Source organism: Pseudophryne corroboree, chromosome 2 (assembly GCF_028390025.1).
Source record: "Pseudophryne corroboree isolate aPseCor3 chromosome 2, aPseCor3.hap2, whole genome shotgun sequence".
NCBI classification, from domain to species: Eukaryota; Metazoa; Chordata; class Amphibia; order Anura; family Myobatrachidae; genus Pseudophryne; species Pseudophryne corroboree.
In genome coordinates this window covers 20483490-20510998 of record NC_086445.1, presented here as the reverse complement: position 1 = coordinate 20510998, position 27509 = coordinate 20483490, and the positions used below count along the sequence as shown (strand labels likewise).

Here is a 27509-nt window from a genome sequence, read left to right as displayed (position 1 = left end):
ACTGAGACCTGCTCCGGTCATTACAGGACCCTCCCCAGCCCCTGGATCACACACTGAGACCTGATCCGGTCATTACAGGACCCTCCCCAGCCCCTGGATCACACACTGAGACCTGCTCCGGTCAATACAGGACCCTCCCCAGCCCCTGGATCACACACTGAGACCTGCTCCGGTCATTACAGGACCCTCCCCAGCCCCTGGATAACACACTGAGACCTGATCCGGTCATTACAGGACCCTCACCAGCCCCTGGATCACACACTGAGACCTGCTCCGGTCATTACAGGACCCTCCCCAGCCCCTGGATCACACACTGAGACCTGATCCGGTCATTACAGGACCCTCCCCAGCCCCTGGATCACACACTGAGACCTGCTCCGGTCATTACAGGACCCTCCCCAGCCCCTGGATCACACACTGAGACCTGATCCGGTCATTACAGGACCCTCCCCAGCCCCTGGATCACACACTGAGACCTAATCCGGTCATTACAGGAGCCTCACCAGCCCCTGGTTCACACACTGAGACCTGATCCGGTCATTACAGGACCCTCCCCAGCCCCTGGATCACACACTGAGACCTGATCCGGTCATTACAGGACCCTCCCCAGCCCCTGGATCACACACTGAGACCTGCTCCGGTCATTACAGGCCCTCCCCAGCCCCTGGATCACACACTGAGACCTGCTCCGGTCATTACAGGACCCTCCCCAGCCCCTGGATCACACACTGAGACCTGCCTCGGTCATTACAGGACCCTCCCCAGCCCCTGGATCACACACTGAGACCTGATCCGGTCATAACAGGACCCTCCCCAGCCCCTGGATCACACACTGAGACCTGATCCGGTCATTACAGGACCCTCCCCAGCCCCGGGATCGCACACTGAGACCTGATCCGGTCATTGCAGGACCTTCCCCAGCCCCTGGATCACACACTGAGACCTGCTCCGGTCATTACAGGACCCTCCCCAACCCCTGGATCACACACTGAGACCTGCTCCGGTCATTACAGGACCCTCCCCAGCCCCTGGATCACACACGGAGACCTGATCCGGTCATTACAGGACACTCCCCAGCCCCTGGATCACACACTGAGACCTGCTCCGGTCATTACAGGACCCTCCCCAGCCCCTGGATCACACACTGAGACCTGCCTCGGTCATTACAGGACCCTCACCAGCCCCTGGATCACACACTGAGACCTGCTACGGTCATTACAGGACCCTCACCAGCCCCTGGATCACACACTGAGACCTGCTCCGGTCATTACAGGACCCTCCCCAGCCCCTGGATCACACACTGAGACCTGCCTCGGTCATTACAGGACCCTCCCCAGCCCCTGGATCACACACGGAGACCTGCCTCGGTCATTACAGGACCCTCCCCAGCCCCTGGATCACACACGGAGACCTGATCCGGTCATTACAGGACCCTCCCCAGCCCCTGGATCACACACTGAGACCTGATCCGGTCATTACAGGACCCTCCCCAGCCCCTGGATCACATACCGACACCTGCTCCGGTCATTACAGGACCCTCCCTAGCCCCTGGATCACACACCGACACCTGCTCCGGTCATTACAGGACCCTCCCCAGCCCCTGGATCACACACCGACACCAGCTCCGGTCATTACAGGACCCTCCCCAGCCCCTGGATCACACACTGAGACCTGATCCGGTCATTACAGGACCCTCCCCAGCCCCTGGATCACACACTGAGACCTGATCCGGTCATTACAGGACCCTCCCCAGCCCCTGGATCACACACTGAGACCTGCTCCAGTCATTACAGGACCCTCCCCAGCCCCTGGATCACACACTGAGACCTGATCCGGTCATTACAGGACCCTCCCCAGCCCCTGGATCACACACTGAGACCTGCTCCGGGCATTACAGGACCCTCCCCAGCCCCTGGATCACACACTGAGACCTGATCCGGTCATTACAGGACCCTCCCCAGCCCCTGGATCACACACTGAGACCTGATCCGGTCATTACAGGACCCTCCCCAGCCCCTGGATCACACACTGAGACCTAATCCGGTCATTGCAGGACCCTCCCCAGCCCCTGGATCACACACTGAGACCTGCTCCGGTCATTACAGGACCCTCCCCAGCCCCTGGATCACACACTGACACTTGATCCGGTCATTACAGGACCCTCCCCAGCCCCTGGATCACACACTGAGACCTAATCCAGTCATTACAGGACGCTCCCCAGCCCCTGGATCACACACTGAGACCTGTCTCGGTCATTACAGGACCCTCACCAGCCCCTGGATCACACACTGAGACCTGCTACGGTCATTACAGGACCCTCACCAGCCCCAGGATCACACACTGAGACCTGATCCGGTCATTACAGGACCCTCCCCAGCCCCTGGATCACACACTGAGACCTGCTCTGGTCAATCACACACGGAAACCTGCTCCGGTCATTACAGGACCCTCCCCAGCCCCTGGATCACACACTGAGACCTGATCCGGTCATTACAGGACCCTCCCCAGCCCCTGGATCACACACTGAGACCTGCTCCGGTCATTACAGGACCCTCCCCAGCCCCTGGATCACACACTGAGACCTGCTCCGGTCATTACAGGACCCTCCCCAGCCCCTGGATCACACACTGAGACCTGCTCCGGTCATTACAGGACCCTCCCCAGCCCCTGGATCACACACTGAGACCTAATCCGGTCATTACAGGATCCTCCCCAGCCCCTGGATCACATACTGAGACCTGATCCGGTCATTACAGGACCCTCCCCAGCCCCTGGATCACACACTGAGACCTAATCCGGTCATTACAGGAGCCTCACCAGCCCCTGGATCACACACTGAGACCTGATCCGGTCATTACAGGACCCTCCCCAGCCCCTGGATCACACACTGAGACCTGATCCGGTCATTACAGGACCCTCCCCAGCCCCTGGATCACACACTGAGACCTGCTCCGGTCATTACAGGACCCTCCCCAGCCCCTGGATCACACACTGAGACCTGCTCCGGTCATTACAGGACCCTCCCCAGCCCCTGGATCACACACTGAGACCTGCCTCGGTCATTACAGGACCCTCCCCAGCCCCTGGATCACACACTGAGACCTGATCCGGTCATAACAGGACCCTCCCCAGCCCCTGGATCACACACTGAGACCTGATCCGGTCATTACAGGACCCTCCCCAGCCCCTGGATCGCACACTGAGACCTGATCCGGTCATTGCAGGACCTTCCCCAGCCCCTGGATCACACACTGAGACCTGCTCCGGTCATTACAGGACCCTCCCCAGCCCCTGGATCACACACTGAGACCTGCTCCGGTCATTACAGGACCCTCCCCAGCCCCTGGATCACACACGGAGACCTGATCCGGTCATTACAGGACACTCCCCAGCCCCTGGATCACACACCGACACCTGCTCCGGTCATTACAGGACCCTCCCCAGCCCCTGGATCACACACCGACACCTGCTCCGGTCATTACAGGACCCTCCCCAGCCCCTGGATCACACACCGACACCAGCTCTGGTCATTACAGGACCCTCCCCAGCCCCTGGATCACACACTGAGACCTGATCCGGTCATTACAGGACCCTCCCCAGCCCCTGGATCACACACTGAGACCTGATCCGGTCATTACAGGACCCTCCCCAGCCCCTGGATCACACACTGAGACCTGCTCCGGTCATTACAGGACCCTCCCCAGCCCCTGGATCACACACTGAGACCTGCTCCGGTCATTACAGGACCCTCCCCAGCCCCTGGATCACACACTGAGACCTGCCTCGGTCATTACAGGACCCTCACCAGCCCCTGGATCACACACTGAGACCTGCTCCGGTCATTACAGGACCCTCACCAGCCCCTGGATCACACACTGAGACCTGCTCCGGTCATTACAGGACCCTCCCCAGCCCCTGGATCACACACTGAGACCTGCCTCGGTCATTACAGGACCCTCCCCAGCCCCTGGATCACACACGGAGACCTGATCCGGTCATTACAGGACCCTCCCCAGCCCCTGGATCACACACTGAGACCTGCTCCGGTCATTACAGGACCCTCCCCAGCCCCTGGATCACACACCGACACCTGCTCCGGTCATTACAGGACCCTCCCCAGCCCCTGGATCACACACCGACACCAGCTCTGGTCATTACAGGACCCTCCCCAGCCCCTGGATCACACACTGAGACCTGATCCGGTCATTACAGGACCCTCCCCAGCCCCTGGATCACACACTGAGACCTGATCCGGTCATTACAGGACCCTCCCCAGCCCCTGGATCACACACTGAGACCTGCTCCGGTCATTACAGGACCCTCCCCAGCCCCTGGATCACACACTGAGACCTGATCCGGTCATTACAGGACCCTCCCCAGCCCCTGGATCACACACTGAGACCTGCTCCGGGCATTACAGGACCCTCCCCAGCCCCTGGATCACACACTGAGACCTGATCCGGTCATTACAGGACCCTCCCCAGCCCCTGGATCACACACTGAGACCTGATCCGGTCATTACAGGACCCTCCCCAGCCCCTGGATCACACACTGAGACCTAATCCGGTCATTGCAGGACCCTCCCCAGCCCCTGGATCACACACTGAGACCTGCTCCGGTCATTACAGGACCCTCCCCAGCCCCTGGATCACACACTGACACCTGATCCGGTCATTACAGGACCCTCCCCAGCCCCTGGATCACACACTGAGACCTAATCCAGTCATTACAGGACCCTCCCCAGCCCCTGGATCACACACTGAGACCTGCTCTGGTCAATCACACACGGAAACCTGCTCCGGTCATTACAGGACCCTCCCCAGCCCCTGGATCACACACTGAGACCTGCTCTGGTCAATCACACACGGAAACCTGCTCCGGTCATTACAGGACCCTCCCCAGCCCCTGGATCACACACTGAGACCTGATCCGGTCATTACAGGACCCTCCCCAGCCCCGGGATCACACACTGAGACCTGCTCCGGTCATTACAGGACCCTCCCCAGCCCCTGGATCACACACTGAGACCTGCTCCGGTCATTACAGGACCCTCCCCAGCCCCTGGATCACACACTGAGACCTGCTCCGGTCATTACAGGACCCTCCCCAGCCCCTGGATAACACACTGACACCTGATCCGGTCATTACAGGACCCTCCCCAGCCCCTGGACCACACACTGAGACCTGCTCCGGTCATTACAGGACCCTCCCCAGCCCCTGGATCACACACTGAGACCTGATCCGGTCATTACAGGACCCTCCCCAGCCCCTGGATCACACACTGAGACCTGCTCCGGTCATTACAGGACCCTCCCCAGCCCCTGGATCACACACTGAGACCTGCTCCGGTCATTACAGGACCCTCCCCAGCCCCTGGATAACACACTGAGACCTGCTCCGGTCATTACAGGACCCTCCCCAGCCCCTGGATCACACACTGAGACCTGCTCCGGTCATTACAGGACCCTCACCAGCCCCTGGATCACACACTGAGACCTGCTCCGGTCATTACAGGACCCTCCCCAGCCCCTGGGTCACACACTGAGACCTGCTCCGGTCATTACAGGACCCTCCCCAGCCCCTGGATCACACACTGAGACCTGCTCCGGTCATTACAGGACCCTCCCCAGCCCCTGGATCACATACTGACACCTGATCCGGTCATTACAGGACCCTCCCCAGCCCCTGGATCACACACTGAGACCTGCTCCGGTCATTACAGGACCCTCCCCAGCCGCTGGATCACACACTGAGACCTGATCCGGTCATTACAGGACCCTCCTCAGCCCCTGGATCACACACTGAGACCTGATCCGGTCATTACAGGACCCTCACCAGCCCCTGGATCACACACTGAGACCTGATCCGGTCATTACAGGATCCTCCCCAGCCCCTGGATCACACACTGAGACCTGCTCCGGTCATTACAGGACCCTCCCCAGCCCCAGGATCACACACTGAGACCTGATCCGGTCATTACAGGACCCTCACCAGCCCCTGGATCACACACTGAGACCTGATCCGGTCATTACAGGATCCTCCCCAGCCCCTGGATCACACACTGAAATCTGCTCCGGTCATTACAGGACCCTCCCCAGCCCCTGGATCACACACTGAGACCTGATCCGGTCATTACAGGACCCTCACCAGCCCCTGGATCACACACTGAGACCTGCTCCGGTCATTACAGGACCCTCCCCAGCCCCTGGATCACACACTGAGACCTGCTCCGGTCATTACAGGACCCTCCCCAGCCCCTGGATCACACACTGAGACCTGCTCCGGTCATTACAGGACCCTCCCCAGCCCCTGGATCACACACTGAGACCTGCTCCGGTCATTACAGGACCCTCCCCAGCCCCTGGATCACACACTGACACCTGATCCGGTCATTACAGGACCCTCCCCAGACCCTGGATCACACACTGAGACCTGCTCCGGTCATTACAGGACCCTCCCCAGCCGCTGGATCACACACTGAGACCTGATCCGGTCATTACAGGACCCTCCCCAGCCCCTGGATCACACACTGAGACCTGATCCGGTCATTACAGGACCCTCACCAGCCCCTGGATCACACACTGAGACCTGATCCGGTCATTACAGGATCCTCCCCAGCCCCTGGATCACACACTGAGACCTGCTCCGGTCATTACAGGACCCTCCCCAGCCCCTGGATCACACACTGAGACCTGATCCGGTCATTACAGGACCCTCACCAGCCCCTGGATCACACACTGAGACCTGATCCGGTCATTACAGGATCCTCCCCAGCCCCTGGATCACACACTGAGACCTGCTCCGGTCATTACAGGACCCTCCCCAGCCCCTGGATCACACACTGAGACCTGCTCCGGTCATTGCAGGACCCTCCCCAGCCGCTGGATCACACACTGAGACCTGATCCGGTCATTACAGGACCCTCACCAGCCTCTGGATCACACACTGAGACCTGATCCGGTCATTACAGGACCATCCCCAGCCCCTGGATCACACACTGAGACCTGCTCCGGTCATTACAGGACCCTCCCCAGCCCCTGGATCACACACTGAGACCTGCTCCGGTCATTACAGGACCCTCCCCAGCCCCTGGATCACACACTGAGACCTGCTCCGGTCATTACAGGACCCTCCCCAGCCCCTGGATCACACACTGAGACCTGCCTCGGTCATTACAGGACCCTCCCCAGCCCCTGGATCACACACTGAGACCTGATCCGGTCATTACAGGACCCTCCCCAGCCCCTGGATCACACACTGAAACCTGATCCGGTCATTACAGGACCCTCCCCAGCCCCTGGATCACACACTGAGACCTGCTCCGGTCATTACAGGACCCTCCCCAGCCCCTGGATCACACACTGAGACCTGCTCCGGTCATTACAGGACCCTCCCCAGCCCCTGGATCACACACTGAGACCTGATCCGGTCATTACAGGACCCTCCCCAGCCCCTGGATCACACACTGAGACCTGCTCCAGTCATTACAGGACCCTCCCCAGCCCCTGGATCACACACTGAGACCTCATCCGGGCATTACAGGACCCTCCCCAGCCCCTGGATCACACACTGAGACCTGCTCCGGTCATTACAGGACCCTCCCCAGCCCCTGGATCACACACTGAGACCTGCTCCGGTCATTACAGGACCCTCCCCAGCCCCTGGATCACACACTGAGACCTGATCCGGTCATTACAGGACCCTCCCCAGCCCCTGGATCACACACTGAGACCTGCTCCGGTCATTACAGGATCCTCCCCAGCCCCTGGATCACACACTGAGACCTGCTCCGGTCATTACAGGACCCTCCCCAGCCCCTGGATCACACACTGAGACCTGCTCCGGTCATTACAGGACCCTCCCCAGCCCCTGGATCACACACTGAGACCTGCCTCGGTCATTACAGGACCCTCCCCAGCCCCTGGATCACACACTGAGACCTGATCCGGTCATTACAGGACCCTCCCCAGCCCCTGGATCACACACTGAGACCTGATCCGGTCATTACAGGACCCTCCCCAGCCCCTGGATCACACACTGAGACCTGCTCCGGTCATTACAGGACCCTCCCCAGCCCCTGGATCACACACTGAGACCTGATCCGGTCATTACAGGACCCTCCCCAGCCCCTGGATCACACACTGAGACCTGCTCCGGTCATTACAGGACCCTCCCCAGCCCCTGGATCACACACTGAGACCTGCTCCAGTCATTACAGGACCCTCCCCAGCCCCTGGATCACACACTGAGACCTCATCCGGGCATTACAGGACCCTCCCCAGCCCCTGGATCACACACTGAGACCTGATCCGGTCATTACAGGACCCTCCCCAGCCCCTGGATCACACACTGAGACCTGCTCGGAATCCTGTCACTTCTCTGACTCCAGTTACTGTTATCACAATGATACCAACTTCCTCCTTAACCCCCAACTGTCCAGAGAGGTGACCACAACACAGCGCTCACTGCATGACAAACTACAACTAACGTGCACCTTATTCAGGTTTGTTAGCAACAATAATGGGTAACACCATGTGCAGTGCAGGGGAGGCAGATGTAACATGTGCAAAGAGAGTTAGATTTGGGTGAGGTGTGTTCAAACTGAAATCGAAACTGCAGTGTAAAAATAAAGCAGCCAGTATTTACCCTGCACAGAAACAATATAACCCACCCAAATCTAACTCTCTCTGCACTTGTTACATCTGCCCCCCCCCCCCCCCCCTGCAGTGCACATGGTTTTGCCCATTACATCAGTGTACTTTTTTGGTTTGCTAATAAACCTGAATAATAACTCCCACAACACATACTGTACATATATTATATTACTGTATATATACACACACATTATATATATATATATATATATATATATATATACACACACATACATACACTGCTCAGAAAAATAAAGGGAACACTTAAACAACACAATGTAACTCCAAGTCAATCACACTTCTGTGAAATCAAACTGTCCACTTAGGAAGCAACACTAATTGACAATCAATTTCACATGCTAATGGTAATGGTGTGGGGTGGCATTTCTTTGGGGGGCCGCACAGCCCTCCATGTGCTCGCCAGAGGTAGCCTGACTGCCATTAGGTATCCAGATGAGATCCTCAGACCCCTTGTGAGACCATATGCTGGTGCGGTTGGCCCTGCGTTCCTCCTAATGCAAGACAATGCTAGACCTCATGTGGCTGGAGTGTGTCAGCAGTTCCTGCAAGACGAAGGCATTGATGCTATGGACTGGCCCGCCCGTTCCCCAGACCTGAATCCAATTGAGCACATCTGGGACATCATGTCTCGCTCCATCTACCAACACCACATTGCACCACAGACTGTCCGGGAGTTGGCGGATGCTTTAGTCCAGGTCTGGGAGGAGATCCCTCAGGAGACCATCCGCCACCTCATCAGGAGCATGCCCATGCGTTGTAGGGAGGTCATACAGGCACGTGGAGGCCACACACACTACTGAGCCTCATTTTGACTTGTTTTAAGGACATTACATCAAAGTTGGATCAGCCTGTAGTGTGTTTTTCCACTTTAATTTTGAGTGTGACTCCAAATCCAGACCTCCATGGGTTAATAAATTTGATTTCCATTGATAATTTTTGTGTGATTTTGTTGTCAGCACATTCAACTATGTAAAGAACAAAGTATTTAATAAGAATATTTCATTCATTCAGATCTAGGATGTGTAATTTTAGTGTTCCCTTTATTTTTTTGAGCAGTATATAATAAGAATTTACTTACCGATAATTCTATTTCTCTTAGTCCGTAGTGGATGCTGGGGACTCCGAAAGGACCATGGGGAATAGCGGCTCCGCAGGAGACTGGGCACAAAGTAAAAGCTTTAGGACTAGCTGGTGTGCACTGGCTCCTCCCCCTATGACCCTCCTCCAAGCCTCAGTTAGGATACTGTGCCCGGACGAGCGTACACAATAAGGAAGGATTTTGAATCCCGGGTAAGACTCATACCAGCCACACCAATCACACCGTACAACTTGTGATCTGAACCCAGTTAACAGCATGATAACAGAAGGAGCCTCTGAAAAGATGGCTCACAACAACAATAACCCGATTTTTGTAACAATAACTATGTACAAGTAATGCAGACAATCCGCACTTGGGATGGGCGCCCAGCATCCACTACGGACTATGAGAAATCGAATTATCGGTAAGTAAATTCTTATTTTCTCTAACGTCCTAGTGGATGCTGGGGACTCCGAAAGGACCATGGGGATTATACCAAAGCTCCCAAACGGGCGGGAGAGTGCGGATGACTCTGCAGCACCGAATGAGAGAACTCCAGGTCCTCCTCAGCCAGGGTATCAAATTTGTAGAATTTAGCAAACGTGTTTGCCCCTGACCAAGTAGCTGCTCGGCAAAGTTGTAAAGCCGAGACCCCTCGGGCAGCCGCCCAAGATGAGCCCACTTTCCGTGTGGAATGGGCTTTTACAGATTTTGGCTGTGGCAGGCCTGCCACAGAATGTGCAAGCTGAATTGTACTACAAATCCAACGAGCAATGAGCAGCTTGTTGGGTGCATACAGGATAAACAGCGAATCAGATTTTCTGACTCCAGCCGTCCTGGAAACATATATTTTCAGGGCCCTGACTACGTCCAGCAACTTGGAATCCTCCAAGTCCCTAGTAGCCGCAGGCACCACAATAGGCTGGTTTAAGTGAAATGCTGAAACCACCTTAGGGAGAAATTGAGGACGAGTCCTCAATTCTGCCCTGTCCGTATGAAAAATTAGGTAAGGGCTTTTATAGGATAAAGCCGCCAATTCTGATACACGCCTGGCTGAAGCCAGGGCTAACAGCATTACCACTTTCCATGTGAGATATTTTAAGTCCACAGTGGTGAGTGGTTCAAACCAATGTGATTTTAGGAATCCCAAAACTACATTGAGATCCCAAGGTGCCACTGGAGGCACAAAAGGAGGCTGTATATGCAGTACTCCCTTGACAAACGTCTGAACTTCAGGAACAGAAGCCAGTTCTTTTTGGAAGAATATTGACAGGGACGAAACTTGAACCTTAATGGACCCTAATTTGAGGCCCATAGACAGTCCTGTTTGCAGGAAATGCAGGAAACGACCCAGTTGAAATTCCTCTGTAGGGGCCTTCCTGGCCTCGCACCACGCAACATATTTACGCCAAATACGGTGATAATGTTGTATGGTTACATCCTTCCTGGCTTTGATCAGGGTAGGGATGACTTCATCCGGAATGCCTTTTTCCTTCAGGATCCGGCGTTCAACCGCCATGCCGTCAAACGCAGCCGCGGTAAGTCTTGGAACAGACATGGTCCCTGCTGGAGCAGGTCCTTTCTTAGAGGTAGAGGCCACGGGTCTTCCGTGAGCATCTCTTGAATTTCCGGGTACCAAGTCCTTCTTGGCCAATCCGGAGCCACGAGTATAGTCTTTACTCCTCTCCTTCTTATGATTCTCAGTACTTTTGGTATGAGAGGAAGAGGAGGGAACACATACACTGACTGGTACACCCACGGTGTTACCAGAGCGTCCACAGCTATTGCCTGAGGGTCCCTTGACCTGGCGCAATATCTGTCCAGTTTTTTGTTGAGGCGGGACGCCATCATGTCCACCTTTGGTTTTTCCCAACGGTTCACAATCATGTGGAAGACTTCTGGGTGAAGTCCCCACTCCCCCGGGTGAAGATCGTGTCTGCTGAGGAAGTCTGCTTCCCAGTTGTCCACTCCCGGAATGAACACTGCTGACAGTGCTATCACATGATTCTCCGCCCAGCGAAGAATCCTTGCCACTTCCATCATTGCCCTCCTGCTTCTTGTGCCGCCCTGTCTGTTTACGTGGGCGACTGCCGTGATGTTGTCCGACTGGATCAACACCGGCTGACCCTGAAGCAGAGGTCTTGCCTGACTTAGGGCATTGTAAATGGCCCTTAGTTCCAGGATATTTATGTGAAGTGACGTTTCCATGCTTGACCACAAGCCCTGGAAATTTCTTCCCTGTGTGACTGCTCCCCAGCCTCTCAGGCTGGCATCCGTGGTCACCAGGACCCAATCCTGAATGCCGAATCTGCGGCCCTCTAGGAGATGAGCACTCTGTAACCACCACAGGAGAGACACCCTTGTCCTTGGAGACAGGGTTATCCGCTGATGCATTTGAAGATGCGATCCGGACCATTTGTCCAGCAGATCCCACTGAAAAGTTCTTGCGTGGAATCTGCCGAATGGAATCGCTTCGTAAGAAGCCACCATCTTTCCCAGGACCCTTGTGCATTGATGTACTGACACTTGGCCTGGTCTTAGGAGGTTCCTGACTAGGTCGGATAACTCCTTGGCTTTCTCCTCCGGGAGAAACACCTTTTTCTGGACTGTGTCCAGAATCATCCCTAGGAACAGCAGACGTGTCGTCGGAATCAGCTGCGATTTTGGAATATTTAGAATCCATCCGTGCTGTCGTAGTACTACTTGAGATAGTGCTACTCCGACCTCTAACTGTTCTCTGGACCTTGCCCTTATCAGGAGATCGTCCAAGTAAGGAATAATTAAGACGCCTTTTCTTCGAAGAAGAATCATCATTTCGGCCATTACCTTGTGTGGCCGGAGAGACTAGCCAGCCTCACGTGTAATGGCGTCTGCGGCACTGAAGGGGTTAACCCTCGTGCCCAGCGCCATGTTACGGACTGTTTAAAAGTTTGTTTAATTATGTGTTTTACTTTTAACATGTCATATGTAGTGCTCTGTGCACCATTGCAGGAAGACATGTTTAACTGTATCTATTTTATATTCAAGACAGGCTTGGTGTATATTTAAAGGAAAAATGCAGTTACTATAGCTGTCTGAATACGCATCTCTTATCCTCTGGAAATAGGAAGGGGCATGCTAAGGGCCCTGTACTAGCAGTGAGGTGTGAAGGACAATACCTTTTGATGTGTAAGTTCCTTAGAGAGAGATGCTAATCATTGGGTTTATGGGCTTGGATTTGATATACGATCCCTGAATGGAAGTTAAAGGAAGGAAGACCGTTTGTTTGTATTGTAGCCATTCCTGTTGTAATCTTAAACACTGAGCTTGCCTGCAGATGGGAATGACCAGACACATTTGTATTTTGAAGATATGTGATAAATTTATCAATAGTGAATGTTAATCTGATACCAAACGTTGTCTGGGTGACAGGAAGGAGGATATTGTTTTATTGCACTTATATCCTTGTAAAATGTAATTTATTGGTATTTTGTAAAATAACCTGATTGGTTGGAGAAGACAGGGAGGGCTTACCCCCCTGTGGTACTGTGTGGAAAACTGACATAAATAGGAGACCTGCGTGCCTCCAGAGTTGTAGTTGTACCATCTTTATTCTGCTGAAACATCTAATTGTATGCTGTTGCCCCTAGCAATAGGGAAGGGTTCTCTTTAGAACTATTGAGCAAATAAACATCTTTGCCTCAAGAAGACTGCTTCATCTTGTGACCAACAGGGTTAGGCCAAACCTAGCCCCGTCCTCCGGCTGTCCAGGGAAGTACCTAGCGTCTCCAAGCTCCGCCTTCCGCCAGCTACCGGTAGAGGCCTAGCAAGTGGCTAGTGGGGATTCGTCAGCACCACACAGCTGTGGTAAGGCAGTGCGTCAGCACATACAGAGCAGAACCGTGGTTCCAAACGCCACGGCAAGTTAGGAGTTTGGTGGTGGCAGCAAGAACCCGCCCACAACGCAGTGGGTGGAGTCAGTAACAGGCGGTTACTGACGGTAAGCGGGAATCCCCTATGTGGTCAGGCCTCGTGCGGCTTGACCTTCCATTCTGTGCGCAGTCGACGGGACGCGGCAAGCGGTGAGTGCTTCCGTACGGTACCGTCCTGTCACACCTTGGTAAAGACCCGGGGTGCCGTGGACAATCCAAACGGCAGCGTCTGAAACTGATAGTGACAGTTCTGTACCACAAACCTGAGGTACCCTTGGTGAGAAGGGCAAATTGGGACATGGAGGTAAGCATCCTTGATGTCCAGAGACACCATATAGTCCCCTTCTTCCAGGTTCGCTATCACTGCTCTGAGTGACTCCATCTTGAACTTGAACCTTTTTATGTAAGTGTTCAAGGATTTCAGATTTAAAATGGGTCTCACCGAGCCGTCCGGCTTCGGTACCACAAACAGCGTGGAATAATACCCCTTTTCCTGTTGTAGGAGGGGTACCTTGATTATCACCTGCTGGGAATACAGCTTGTGAATGGCTTCCAATACCGCCTCCCTGTCGGGGGGAGACGTTGGTAAAGCAGACTTCAGGAACCGGCGAGGGGGAGACGTCTCGAATTCCAATTTGTACCCCTGAGATACTACCTGCAGGATCCAGGGGTCCACTTGCGAGTGAGCCGACTGCGCGCTGAAATTCTTGAGACGGGCCCCCACCGTGCCTGAGTCCGCTTGTAAGGCCCCAGCGTCATGCTGAGGACTTGGCAGAAGCGGGGGAGGGCTTCTGTTCGTGGGAAGAGGCTGTCTGCTGCAGTCTTTTTCCCTTCCTCTGCCCCGGGGCAGATATGAGTGGCCTTTTGCCCGCTTGCCCTTATGGGGACGAAAGGACTGAGCCTGAAAAGACGGTATCTTTTTCTGCTGCGAGGTGACTTGGGGTAAAAAGGTGGATTTTCCAGCCGTTGCCGTGGCCACCAGGTCCGATAGACCGACCCCAAATAACTCCTCCCCTTTATACGGCAATACTTCCATATGCCGTTTGGAATCCGCATCCCCTGACCACTGTCGCGTCCATAATCCTCTTCTGGCAGAAATGGACATCGCACTTACTCTTGATGCCAGAGTGCAAATATCCCTCTGTGCATCTCGCATATATAGAAATGCATCCTTTAAATGCTCTATAGTCAATAATATATTGTCCCTGTCCAGGGTATCAATATTTTCAGTCAGGGAATCCGACCAAGCCACCCCAGCACTGCACATCCAGGCTGAGGCGATTGCTGGTCGCAGTATAATACCAGTATGTGTGTATATACTTTTAAGGATATTTTTCAGCTTCCTATCAGCTGGTTCCTTGAGGGCGGCCGTATCAGGGGACGGTAACGCCACTTGTTTTGATAAGCGTGTGAGCGCCTTATCTACGCTAGGGGGTGTTTCCCAACGCACCCTAACCTCTGGCGGGAAAGGGTATAATGCCAATAATTTTTTAGAAATTAGCAGTTTTTTATCGGGGGAAACCCACGCTTTAATTCATCTGATTCAGGAAAAACTACGGGTAGTTTTTTCACACCCCACATAATACCCTTTTTTGTGGTACTTGTAGTATAAGAAATGTTCAAAACCTCCTTCATTGCCGTGATCATGTAACGTGTGGCCCTACTGGAAAATACGTTTGTTTCCTCACCGTCGACACGGGAGTCAGTGTCCGTGTCAGTGTCTGTATCGACCTGAGGTAACGGGCGTTTTATAGCCCCTGACGGTGTTTGAGACGCCTGTACAGGTATTAACTGATTTGCCGGCTGTCTCATGTCGTCAACAGTCTTTTGTAAAGTGCCGACACTATCACGTAATTCTTTCCATAAGACCATCCAGTCAGGTGTCGACTCCCTAGGGGGTGACATCACTAACACAGGCAATTGCTCCGCCTCCACACCATTTTCCTCCTCATACATGTCGACACAGCGTACCGACACACAGCACACACACAGGGAATGCTCTGATAGAGGACAGGACCCCACTAGCCCTTTGGGGAGACAGAGGGAGAGTTTGCCAGCACACACCAGAGCGCTATATATATACAGGTATAACCTTATATAAGTGTTTTTCCCTAATATAGCTGCTGTATATATTAATATGCCAATTTAGTGCCCCCCCTCTCTTGTTTTACCCTGTTTCTGTAGTGCAGGACTGCAGGGGAGAGTCAGGGAGCCTTCCTCCAACGGAGCTGTGAGGAAAAAATGGCGCTTGTGTGCTGAGGAGATAGGCTCCGCCCCCTTCTCGGCGGCCTTTCTCCCGCTTTTTTGTGGAAAACTGGCAGGGGTTAAATACATCCATATAGCCCAGGAGCTATATGTGATGTATTTTTAGCCATTTAAGGTATTTTCATTGCGTCCCAGGGCGCCCCCCCCCAGCGCCCTGCACCCTCAGTGACCGGAGTGTGAAGTGTGCTGAGAGCAATGGCGCACAGCTGCGGTGCTGTGCGCTACCTTATTGAAGACAGGACGTCTTCTGCCGCCGATTTTCCGGACCTCTTCACTCTTCTGGCTCTGTAAGGGGGCCGGCGGCGCGGCTCCGGGACCCATCCATGGCTGGGCCTGTGATCGTCCCTCTGGAGCTAATGTCCAGTAGCCTAAGAAGCCCAATCCACTCTGCACGCAGGTGAGTTCGCTTCTTCTCCCCTTAGTCCCTCGATGCAGTGAGCCTGTTGCCAGCAGGTCTCACTGAAAATAAAAAAACCTATTTAAACTTTTACTCTAAGGAGCTCAGGAGAGCCACCTAGATTGCACCCTTCTCGTTCGGGCACAGTATCCTAACTGAGGCTTAGAGGAGGGTCATAGGGGGAGGAGCCAGTGCACACCAGCTAGTCCTAAAGCTTTTACTTTGTGCCCAGTCTCCTGCGGAGCCGCTATTCCCCATGGTCCTTTTGGAGTCCCCAGCATCCACTAGGACGTTAGAGATATATATATATATATATATATATATATAGAGAGAGAGAGAGAGAGAGAGAGAGAGAGAGAGAGAGAGAGAGAGAGAGAGACATACACACGTATTCAGGAATGCAGTACTGTGGGGGGAAAGAACACAGGGAAGCAGGGAAGCTTTGCATTTTAATCACAGGAAGAAACATTTGTGCATTAGACTGTAATATTGTTATACCATATAAAGGGGCAGATTTATGAAACCTTGGAGAGAGATAAAGTGAATGGGAGATAAAGGGGTCTATTTACTAAGCCTTCAATGGAGACAAAGTGGACAGAGATAAAGTACCAGCCAATCAGCTCCGAACTGCCATGTCACAGGCTGGTTTAGAAAAATGACAGTTAGGAGCTGATTGGCTGGTACTTATCTCTCTCTACTTTACTTCTCTCCAAGCTTTCATAAAACTACCCCCACAATAACTACTGTACTGTATATAAATAACATTATTATTAGTGTTCATTCTAGCACCCTGCAGCTGTCACATCCCGTGCAGTTCCTCTTTCCAGCCTGGGGTGTCACGGTCTCTGCTCTGGTGCTTTTAGCACACTCTGGTGTGTATCTCAGCACTGAGATACAGGTATCGCCGTACAGCTTGGCGTATATGTATTACAGCTGCTTCCAATCACTTCCCATACAGGATGCAGAGAATTAAAGCTCTTAGTACATAGTAACTTATGTCCATGCTGACTGCTGCACATCTATAGGAAAATGCATGTAAAAGAGCCTATACGTTATTAATAACATTATTATAGAATCCGGCTACTTACATCACCTGGTAATCCTCCTCCGAGCCATTCTCTATCACATCATTATCGGTGGATGAGCTGCTGACCTTCAGGCGCCGGAACCCAGTGAGAACGATCCCATCTATCTGTACGGGAAGAGGGTTTACACCGCGTCAGACAGCCAGTGTGACACAAACCATCATCATCACTATCTACCAAAGACTGTCATAAAGGTCAGGAGCCCAGCTCTATACCTCAGGATGTGGGTGTGTAAAGGTGGGTACACACGGACACAATTATTGGGCAGTTCTCTCCATACTGACACAGCATGCTGATGATTGTATACTGTATGTGTGTATGCAGTGACGATGCGGAAGTGTTTGACGATAACCGGGTTATAACGCTCCTGCAACGGCCGGGATCGATGGTCAAATGTTATGTGCTGTTTTATATTCAAAGCTTCGAGCATCCGATCCCATAGAAGCCCCTAGGAGCAGCATACACAATGTGCTACAGTCTGCCCAGCAGCTGAAAGGGGGGCACTCTGACGACACACAGGCCAGATGATCGGGAGAGTCTTTCCCATCAGCTGCAGTGTGTACCCACATTAAGTGTGCGAGTATGTCTGAGTTTGTGCATGTGAGTGGGAGAGTGTGTGCATGGGTACATCATTATACTACAGACAAACACATACATAATTACAGTGCACAGATACATCATTAGGTAGGGAATACAAAGGGGAGAGGGCCCTGCTCGTAAGGGAACAGGGGAGGGACAGGGAACAGAACTGTGGAATGCAGAAGCTGGAGCGTTAGTGTGGGGGTGCTAGGCTTCAGTGAAGAGGGCACATTTTGCAGGCTGTGGGATGGAAGGGGAGAAATCCAGAAGGGGGATGAGGTTATCAGGGACGAGGAGAGGAGTGGTTCCTTGGGAGAGCGGAGTGGGCTGGAGGGAGTGTGAGCTGAGATGAAGTTGGAGATGTTGGGAGGAGAGAAATGGGCTGGAGGGAGTGTGAGCTGAGATGAGGCTGGAGATGTTGGGAGGAGAGAAATGGGCTGGAGGGAGTGTGAGCTGAGATGAGGCTGGAGATGTTGGGAGGAGAGAAATGGGCTGGAGGGAGTGTGAGCTGAGATGAGGCTGGAGATGTTGGGAGGAGGGGAGTGGGCAGGAGGGAGTGTGAGCTGAGATGAGGTTGGAGATGTAGGGAGGAGAGGAATGGCCTGGAGGGAGTGTGAGCAGAGATAAGGTTGGAGATGTGGGGAGGAGAGGAGTGAGCTGGAGGAAGTGTGAGCTGAGATGAGGTTGGAGATGTTGGGATGAGAGGAGTGAGCTGGGGGAAGTGTGAGCTGAGATGAGGTTGGAGATGTTGGGAGGAGAGGAATGGGCTGGAGGGAGTGTGAGCTGAGATGAGGTTGGAGATGTTGGGAGGAGAGGAATGGGCTGGAGGGAGTGTGAGCTGAGATGAGGTTGGAGATGTTGGGAGGAGACGAGTGGCCTGGAGAGAGTGTGAGCTGAGATGAGGTTGGAGATGTGGGGAGGAGACGAGTGGCCTGGAGGGAGTGTGAGCTGAGATGAGGTTGGAGATGTGGGGAGGAGAGGAGTGAGCTGGAGGGAGTGTGAGCTGAGATGAGGTTGGAGATGTTGGGAGGAGAGGAGTGAGCTGGAGGAAGTGTGAGCTGAGATGAGGTTGGAGATGTTGGGAAGAGAGGACTGGGCTGGAGGGAGAGTGAGCTGAGATGAGGTTGGAGATGTTGGGAGGAGACAAGTAGACTGGAGGGAGTGTGAGCTGAGATGAGGTTGGAGATGCTGGGAGGAGAGAAATGGCCTGTAGGGAGTGTGAGCTGAGATGAGGTTGGAGATGTAGGGAGGAGAGGAATGGGCTGGAGGGAGTATGGGCTGAGAAGGGGTTGGAGATGTTGGGAGAGCGGAGCGGGCTGGAGAAAGTGTGAGCTGAGATGAGGTTGGAGATGTTGGGAGGAGAGGAATGGGCTGGAGGGAGTGTGAGCTGAGATGAGGTTGGAGATGTTGGGAGGAGACGAGTGGCCTGGAGGGAGTGTGAGCTGAGATGAGGTTGGAGATGTGGGGAGGAGACGAGTGGCCTGGAGGGAGTATGAGCTGAGATGAGGTTGGAGATGTGGGGAGGAGAGGAGTGAGCTGGAGGGAGTGTGAGCTGAGATGAGGTTGGAGATGTTGGGAGGAGAGGAGTGAGCTGGAGGAAGTGTGAGCTGAGATGAGGTTGGAGATGTTGGGAAGAGAGGACTGGGCTGGAGGGAGAGTGAGCTGAGATGAGGTTGCAGATGTTGGGAGGAGACGAGTAGACTGGAGGGAGTGTGAGCTGAGATGAGGTTGGAGATGCTGGGAGGAGAGAAATGGCCTGTAGGGAGTGTGAGCTGAGATGAGGTTGGAGATGTGGGGAGGAGAGGAGTGGGCTGGAGGGAGTGTAAGCTGAGATAAGGTTGGAGATGTTGGGAGGAGAGGAATGGGCTGGAGGGAGTGTGAGCTGAGAAGGGGTTGGAGATGTTGGGAGAGCAGAGCGGGCTGGAGGAAGTGTGAGCTGAGATGAGGTTGGAGATGTTGGGAGGAGAGGAATGGGCTGGAGGGAGTGTGAGCAGATATGAGGTTGGAGATGTTGGGAGAGCGGAGTGGGCAGGAGAGAGTGTGAGCTGAGATAAGGTTGGAGATGTTGGGAGGAGAGGACTGGGCTGGAGGGAGTGTGAGCAGATATGAGGTTGGAGATGTTGGGAGAGCGGAGTGGGCAGGAGAGAGTGTGTGCTGAGATGAGGTTGGAGATGTTGGGAGGAGAGGACTGGGCTGGAGGGAGTGTGAGCTGAGATGAGGTTGGAGATGTTGGGGAGAGAGGAATGGGCTGGAGAGAGTGTGAGCTGAGAAGAGGATGAAGACGGAAGGAGACGAGTAGGCTGGATGGCGTGTGAGCTGAGATGAGGTTGGAGACGATGGGAGGAGAGGACTGGGCTGGAGGGAGTGTGAGCTGAGATGAGGTTGGAGATGTTGGGAGGACAGGAGTGAGCTGGAGGAAGTGTGAGCTGAGGAGAGGTTGGAGATGCTGGAAGAGCGTAGTGGGCAGGAGAGAGTGTGAGTTGAGATGAGGTTGGAGATATTGGAAGGAGAGGAGTGGGCAGGAGGGAGTGTGAGCTGAGGTTGGAGATGTTGGAAGTAGTGGAGTGGGCAGGAGGGAGTGTGAGCTGAGGTTGGAGATGTTGGAAGTAGTGGAGTGGGCAGGAGGGAGTGTGAGCTGAGATGAGGTTGGAGATGTTGGGAGGGAGGAGAGGAATGGTTGAGAGCTTTGTAGGTGAGAGATGATTCTGTGCAGGACAGGGAGTCAGTGGGATGACTGGCAGAGAGGGGCAGAAGAGGTGGAGCGGCAATAGAGGAAATGAGGCGGGCTGCAGAGTTGAGGGTAGTCTGAAGATCAATGAGATTGGAGTTCGGAAGACTAGAGAGGAGCAGATTAGTGTAACCCAGGCAGGAGATAATAAGTGTGTGAATAAGGGTTTTAGCAGCCTACTCATTAAGCTGAACAGGGCCTGTTACTAGTGTTTCCTCATGTTTTAAGTAACAGCACATTCACCAACAGGGGCCCAATGTGGCCACCGGATATTCATCAAACTCCAAAAACTGAATGTCCTTAGATTGTGACTGCAAGAGCTGGCACCACTTCAGAGGACATTAACTGTCCATGCGCCAGAGCAAATACTTGCAGTGATAGCAAAGTAAAAGGAGGGCCCATGGGACTTAATGAATATGGCCGACAGTGCATTCCAGAGTGAGGGAGGGCCCTGATTCTGCAGCTGCAGCAGCACCATTGGGAATGGAATTGGATGTGGGGGAGGAGGAAAATGCAGAGATGACACAGACAGTGACCTTGGTGAGTGGAGACTGCCAATGGAGGAAGCGAGAGGAGGACCTTAGCGGGAGACTGACCTTGGCTTTAGCCATGTCACGCATAAGGAAATGGACATACAGTACATGAGTGAGTGATGGAGTGAGTGAGTGAGTGAGTGAGTGAGTGAGTGAGTGAGTGTGTGCACAATGATAACAATGTTTAATAGATTATCATATCAGTGATGTCACTTCTAATCCACTTCACTTGTGCATTAGCTTCAGATGTGGGGCAAATATTTATCACTAGGGCCTAAGGGGTATATTTACTAAGCAATGTCTGAAGGAAAAGTGGTGATCACTGTTTTAGCCAATGTACTAAGCGGATTTCCATTGAGAAATCATATCTGTAACGCAGTCCCGTCAGTACCGCAGTGTAGCGCGTAGCCGCAGGAAGTTACAGGGAGTTAGGTCTTTGGTCCGTTAATTATCCTGTAATGAGGGAAGACTATCACAGTTTTTAAATGATACGTCTCGCTATGCTTACCTATCTTGCGGTGCCCGTGTATTCTCCACATGTACTGCACGCACGATAAGCGCGGCGAGCTCGGGAAAGCACTATGTATGCGCAGACTCATCGGCCTTTGTAATGCCAAGTAAGGAGATGCTTGGAGTAATTACGGTTACATGTGCGCTCAGTCCTGCATATATACAGTATACTTTTACATGGTCCCTGCCATGAAGCCTCACACCTGAGCATGACATTAGCGTGTGGGCTTTGGTCTTGTGGTCAGATTTACACGGTATAACAAGAGAGTGTATCTGTCTCCTCTAGCCCCCAAGTGCGCTGTCTTAGAGTCATCCTTCCCTCCTCCCTCTCCTTCACACCACACATTCAGCACCTCTCACACTCTCATTATCTACTGATGGCACTACTGTCTCCTCTACCCCCCAAGTGCGCTGTCTTGGAGTAATCCTGACTCCTCCCTCTCCTTCACACCACACATTCAGCACCTCTCACACTCTCATTATCTATAGATGGCACTACTGTCTCCTCTCGCCCCCAAGTGCGCTGTCTTGGAGTAATCCTGACTCCTCCCTCTCCTTCACACCACACATTCAGCACCTCTCACACTCTCATTATCTATAGATGGCACTACTGTCTCCTCTCGCCCCCAAGTGCGGCGCTGTCTTGGAGTAATCCTGACTCCTCCCTCTCCTTCACACCACACATTCAGCACCTCTCACAAACCTGCCATTTCCATCTCAAAAACATCTCCAGGATCAGACCCTTTCTCACCCAGGATGCTACTAAGACCCTCATCCACTCACTGGTCATCTCCAGACTGGACTACTGTAATCTCCTCCTGACTGGCCTCCATCAAAAATACCTCTCTCCACTTTAATCTATCCTCAATGCTGCTGCCCGTCTCGTCAAACGTACTACATCCACATCCCCTCTCTTGCAGGACATTCACTGGCTCCCCTTCCCATTCAGAATCCAATTCAAGCTTCTCACACTCACTTACAAAGCCCTCACCCACTCCTCTCCCATCTACATCTCTGACCTTATCTCCCTTTACTCTCCCACCCGTCCTCTTCACTCTGCTAATGCACGCCGTCTGTCCTGCCAACTAATTACCTCCTCCCACTCCTACCTACAAGATTTTGCACGTGCTGCTCCCTACCTCTGGAATTCTCTACCTCTCCCCATCCGAATCTCCACCTCTCTACAAAACTTCAACTGGGCTCTCAAGACCCACTTCTTCACCATACCCAGCCAACTCTCCTCCTAACCCTCTTGTCTATGCTCACAGTCTACCCCGTCTGTCTCACACTGGTCTGTTAGCCCCCCACCTTTTAGATTGTAAGCTCGCAAGAGCAGGGCCTTCTTTCCTCATGTGCCTTTCCTTTTCTTACACTATCTTATACTCCATACTCCCTTTGATGGCACCTACCCCGGGTTTTCTATACCTGTCCTATATTGTCTTGTACTGTAAGTGCAATTTTCTTGTTTGCTCATTTTATTATGTACTGTGTAATGGGCGCTGCGGATCCCTTGTGGCGCCATATAAATAAAGGATTATAATAATAATGAATTGCAGCGGACACCGCTTAGAGCCGCCGTGGTAAGCAATGGAACATATTGACTTACTGCTGGATGTAAATGTACCCCTAACTGAGGTGTTAATCCCCTCTGGAGGGAGCAGAGTGGCACAAGCAGAAGACATCACGTCACAGATAGACACCAAATCTCCAAACTTACATCTTTGTTTAATTCATAGATATTTCCTGGGAAACGATCCATTAATTCTGGGTTCTGAGGGCCTGAAAACACCAATGAAACAAATAGTCAGTACGGGGTGTGACGGGGCGCACAGTGTATATCCACCATACCTCGCCAGTCTGACCCCAGTTTATAACCCCAAACGTGGAAATGTCGGAGGTTTATGCATTACCGCCAGTGATGCCATCAACTGTCTGGTGATGTACAGTACTGTGCAAAAGTTTTAGGCAGGTGTGGAAAAAATGCTTCAGAGAAAGTAAGAATGCTTTCAAAAAATAGAAAAGTGTTAATAAGTTATTTTTATCAATTAACAAAATGCAAAGTGGATGAACAGGAGAAATGTAAATCACATCAATATCTGGTGCAACCAGCCTTTGCCTTCAAAACATCATCACTTCTTCTAGGTACACTTGCACAAATCAGGGATTTTCTAGGATTATAGGGGGTAATTCTGAGTTGACCGCAGCAGCAAGTTTGTTAGCAATTGGGCAAAACCATCTGCACTGCAGGTGGGGCAGATGTAACATGTGCAGAGAGTTAGACTTGGGTGGGTTTTTTTTTGTTTCTGTGCAGGGTAAATACTGGCTGCTTTATTTCTACACTGCAAATTAATTTCAGTTTGAACACACCCCACCCAAATCTAACTCTCTCTGCACATGTTACATCTGCCCCCCCCTGCACTGCACATGGTTTTGCCCAACTGCTAACAAATTTGCTACTGCGATCAACTCAGAATTAGGCCTTTAGTCAGGTGTATGATTGGGTGGTATTCATGTGACCGCCGGTCAGCTGACCGACAGTCACATGACCTCCTCCACCAGCCCGACAGGTCACTGTCCCGATGGTCGGCATGCTGACCAACAGGGACTATTTCCACTCGTGGGTGTCCACGACACCCATAGAGTGGGAATAGAACCCGTGGCGACCGCAGGTCGCCACCGAGCCCGCAGCGTGGCGAGCGCAGCGAGCCCGCAAGGGGCTTGCTGCACTCGCCCCTCCCCGCCGGGATCCCGGCGTCGGTATGCTGCCGGGATCCCGGCGTTGGTAAGCTGACCGGCGGTCAGGAGACCGCCGGTCAGCCGTACTACACCCGTATGATTAACCAATCATACCAAACAGGGGATAATGATCATCATTTTCAAAAAATCCATCCATTAATTGAAACAGAAACAGCTGTTTAGGAGGCTTAAAACTGGGTGAGGAACAGCCAAACTCTGCCACAAAGGTGAGGTTGTGGAAGACAGTTTCATGTCACAGGTCATACACCATATCAAGACTGAGCACAGCAACAGGACGCAAGGTAGTTATACTGCATCAGAAAGGTCTCTCCTAGGCAAGGGTTTTAAAACACACTGGGGTTTCAAGATGCGCTGTTCAAGCTCTTATGAAGAAGCACAAAGAAACGGGCAACGCTGTGGACTGTAGATGTAGTGATAGGACGTACATCATGCTACTAGAGGAGTCTGGCCAGAAGTGATCTTCATGGAAGAATTATGGCCAAGGCCAAGCGACTCAACAATGCAGGAAAACATAGGAACTGGGGAGCAGAAACACGGCAGTAGGTGCTCTGGACTGATGAGCCACAATGTGAAATATTTGGATGTAACAGAAGGCAGCGTGCTGGCAGAAGGGCTGGAGAGCGGTACAGTAATGAGTGTCTGCAGGTAACAGTGAAGCATGGTGGAGGTTCCTTGCAAGTCTGGGGCTGCATTTCAGCAAATAAAGTTGGGGATTTGGTCAGGATTAATGGTGTCCTCAGTGCTGAGAAATACAGGTAGGTACTTATCCATCATGCAGTACCATCAGGGAGGCGTCTGATTTATTCTGCAGCAGGACAACGACCCCAAACATACAGCCAATGTCATTAAGAACTATCTTCAGCGTAAAGAAGAACAAGGAGTCCTGGAAGTGATGATATGGCTGTAGATGTATCGGCCATTGGAAGTGGCCCCCAACAGAGCCCTGCTCTCAACATCATGGAGTCTGTCTGGGATTACATGAAGAGACAGAAGGATTGGAGCAAGCCTACATCAACAGAATATCTGTGGTTAGTTCTCCAAGATGTTTGGAACAACCTCTCTGGCGAGTTGTTTAAAAAAGTGTGTGCAAGTGTACCTAGAAGAATTGATGCTGTTTTGTTCTCTTCTGTTCATTCACTTTCCATTTTGTTAATTGATAAAAAATGAATTATTACCACTTCTATTTTTGAAAGCATTCTTACTCTGCAGCGTTTTTTCCGCACCTGCCTAAAGCTTTTGCACATTACTGTAAATGTAAATCTTTTCATTCCTTGAAGAAAACCCAAGGTAACCATGCCATGATTCCTGTAATTCCCAAAGACCATCTGGATTTTGACAAAAAAATCTGAAAACTCAAAATTAGACATAAACCAGGTTACAGCTACAGTTTCAGTGCAGTCAGCAGCGCACAGGAGACACGGACTGATCGAGCGCCATGTCACACGTCTGTCCCAGATTTCCGCGTGACGTCACCCAACCCCTTCCCTGCAGGTGACGTAAGAGCCTACGGATACACCAGTGTCCTTCATCCAAGCCATGCTATCAAACACTATACTGATCTCCTAGATGTGGCCCCATATGACCCCGCCTTACCCTCTCGGAGAGCTGGCTGGACCGATGTTGGTGGTGGATCTCGGGCAAGCAGTCGAGGTAGTGGTTTTGGCGCAGGCAACGATGAGAAGTTCTGAAGATCCTCAGTGACTTTTGTATCTTCTGGCACCGGTGGGGGACTGTGAACGGGGAAGACACAAGGGACACAGTAAGTTTCATGCACCCAGTACTGACATGTCGGTGTGAAAATCGGAGAGACATGCCCACGTCCTGCCCTCACAATGCAGATATTGTTGTCGTATATTATTAGCTAGCTGCAGAGCCAGATCAGGCCAGACCCGTTCCCTTGCAGAAGTCTCTCCCGCTGGCGAGACAGGTCCTCACTTGTAGAGTGCATTCAGGCTCCAGACAAGCACAATACGTCACAATTACTGACTCTGTTCCAAGGTGCAAGCCTGCACCGACCCCGGGCCACCAATTACACACCTCCTGTCTTACTCTAACTCACACCAGACGGATAAAGGTCATTGCTGATACTGTATATTCATTGTACTGTAAAGAGTTATTCAGCTTGCGGCACTACAAGCCCCAGCAGAACAAGCTCCCATGGAGAATCTAAGGGTGCCTTCCTCTAGAGATTTCCCTATTCTGCTGTCATATACGGTTCAATGCTTTATTTCTGTGCAGAGGCGCCATCTAGTGGCCAATGGGGCTCATTCCGAGTTGATCGCTAGCTGCTGTTGTTCGCTACGTAGCGACCAGTGGAAAATAAGAATTTACTTACCGATAATTCTATTTCTCGGAGTCCGTAGTGGATGCTGGGGTTCCTGAAAGGACCATGGGGAATAGCGGCTCCGCAGGAGACAGGGCACAAAAAAGTAAAGCTTTACTAGGTCAGGTGGTGTGCACTGGCTCCTCCCCCTATGACCCTCCTCCAGACTCCAGTTAGGTACTGTGCCCGGACGAGCATACACAATAAGGGAGGCATTTTGAATCCCGGGTAAGACTCATACCAGCCACACCAATCACACCGTACAACTTGTGATCTAAACCCAGTTAACAGTATGACAACAGAAAGGGCCTCTTAAAGATGGCTCCTTAACAATAACCCGAATTAGTTAACAATAACTATGTACAAGTATTGCAGATAATCCGCACTTGGGATGGGCGCCCAGCATCCACTACGGACTCCGAGAAATAGAATTATCGGTAAGTAAATTCTTATTTTCTCTATCGTCCTAAGTGGATGCTGGGGTTCCTGAAAGGACCATGGGGATTATACCAAAGCTCCCAAACGGGCGGGAGAGTGCGGATGACTCTGCAGCACCGAAAGAGAGAACTCCAGGTCCTCCTTTGCCAGGGTATCAAATTTGTAAAATTTTACAAACGTGTTCTCCCCCGACCACGTAGCTGCTCGGCAGAGTTGTAATGCCGAGACCC

General features: G+C 52.4%; 1 protein-coding gene across 1 annotated transcript in view; it reads right to left on the bottom strand.

The window, feature by feature from the left end:
* The window catches only part of ARAP1 (ArfGAP with RhoGAP domain, ankyrin repeat and PH domain 1), a 304443-nt gene that overhangs the window by 99190 nt on the left and 177744 nt on the right, over positions 1–27509 (bottom strand). Inside the window, exons 4-7 of the mRNA XM_063950593.1 lie at positions 26112–26248; positions 23479–23540; positions 17415–17518; positions 16896–16900 (exon numbers count right to left, since the gene is read on the bottom strand). Coding sequence (XP_063806663.1) covers positions 16896–16900; positions 17415–17518; positions 23479–23540; positions 26112–26248 — 308 coding nt within the window. The remainder of the gene's footprint in view (positions 1–16895; positions 16901–17414; positions 17519–23478; positions 23541–26111; positions 26249–27509) is intronic.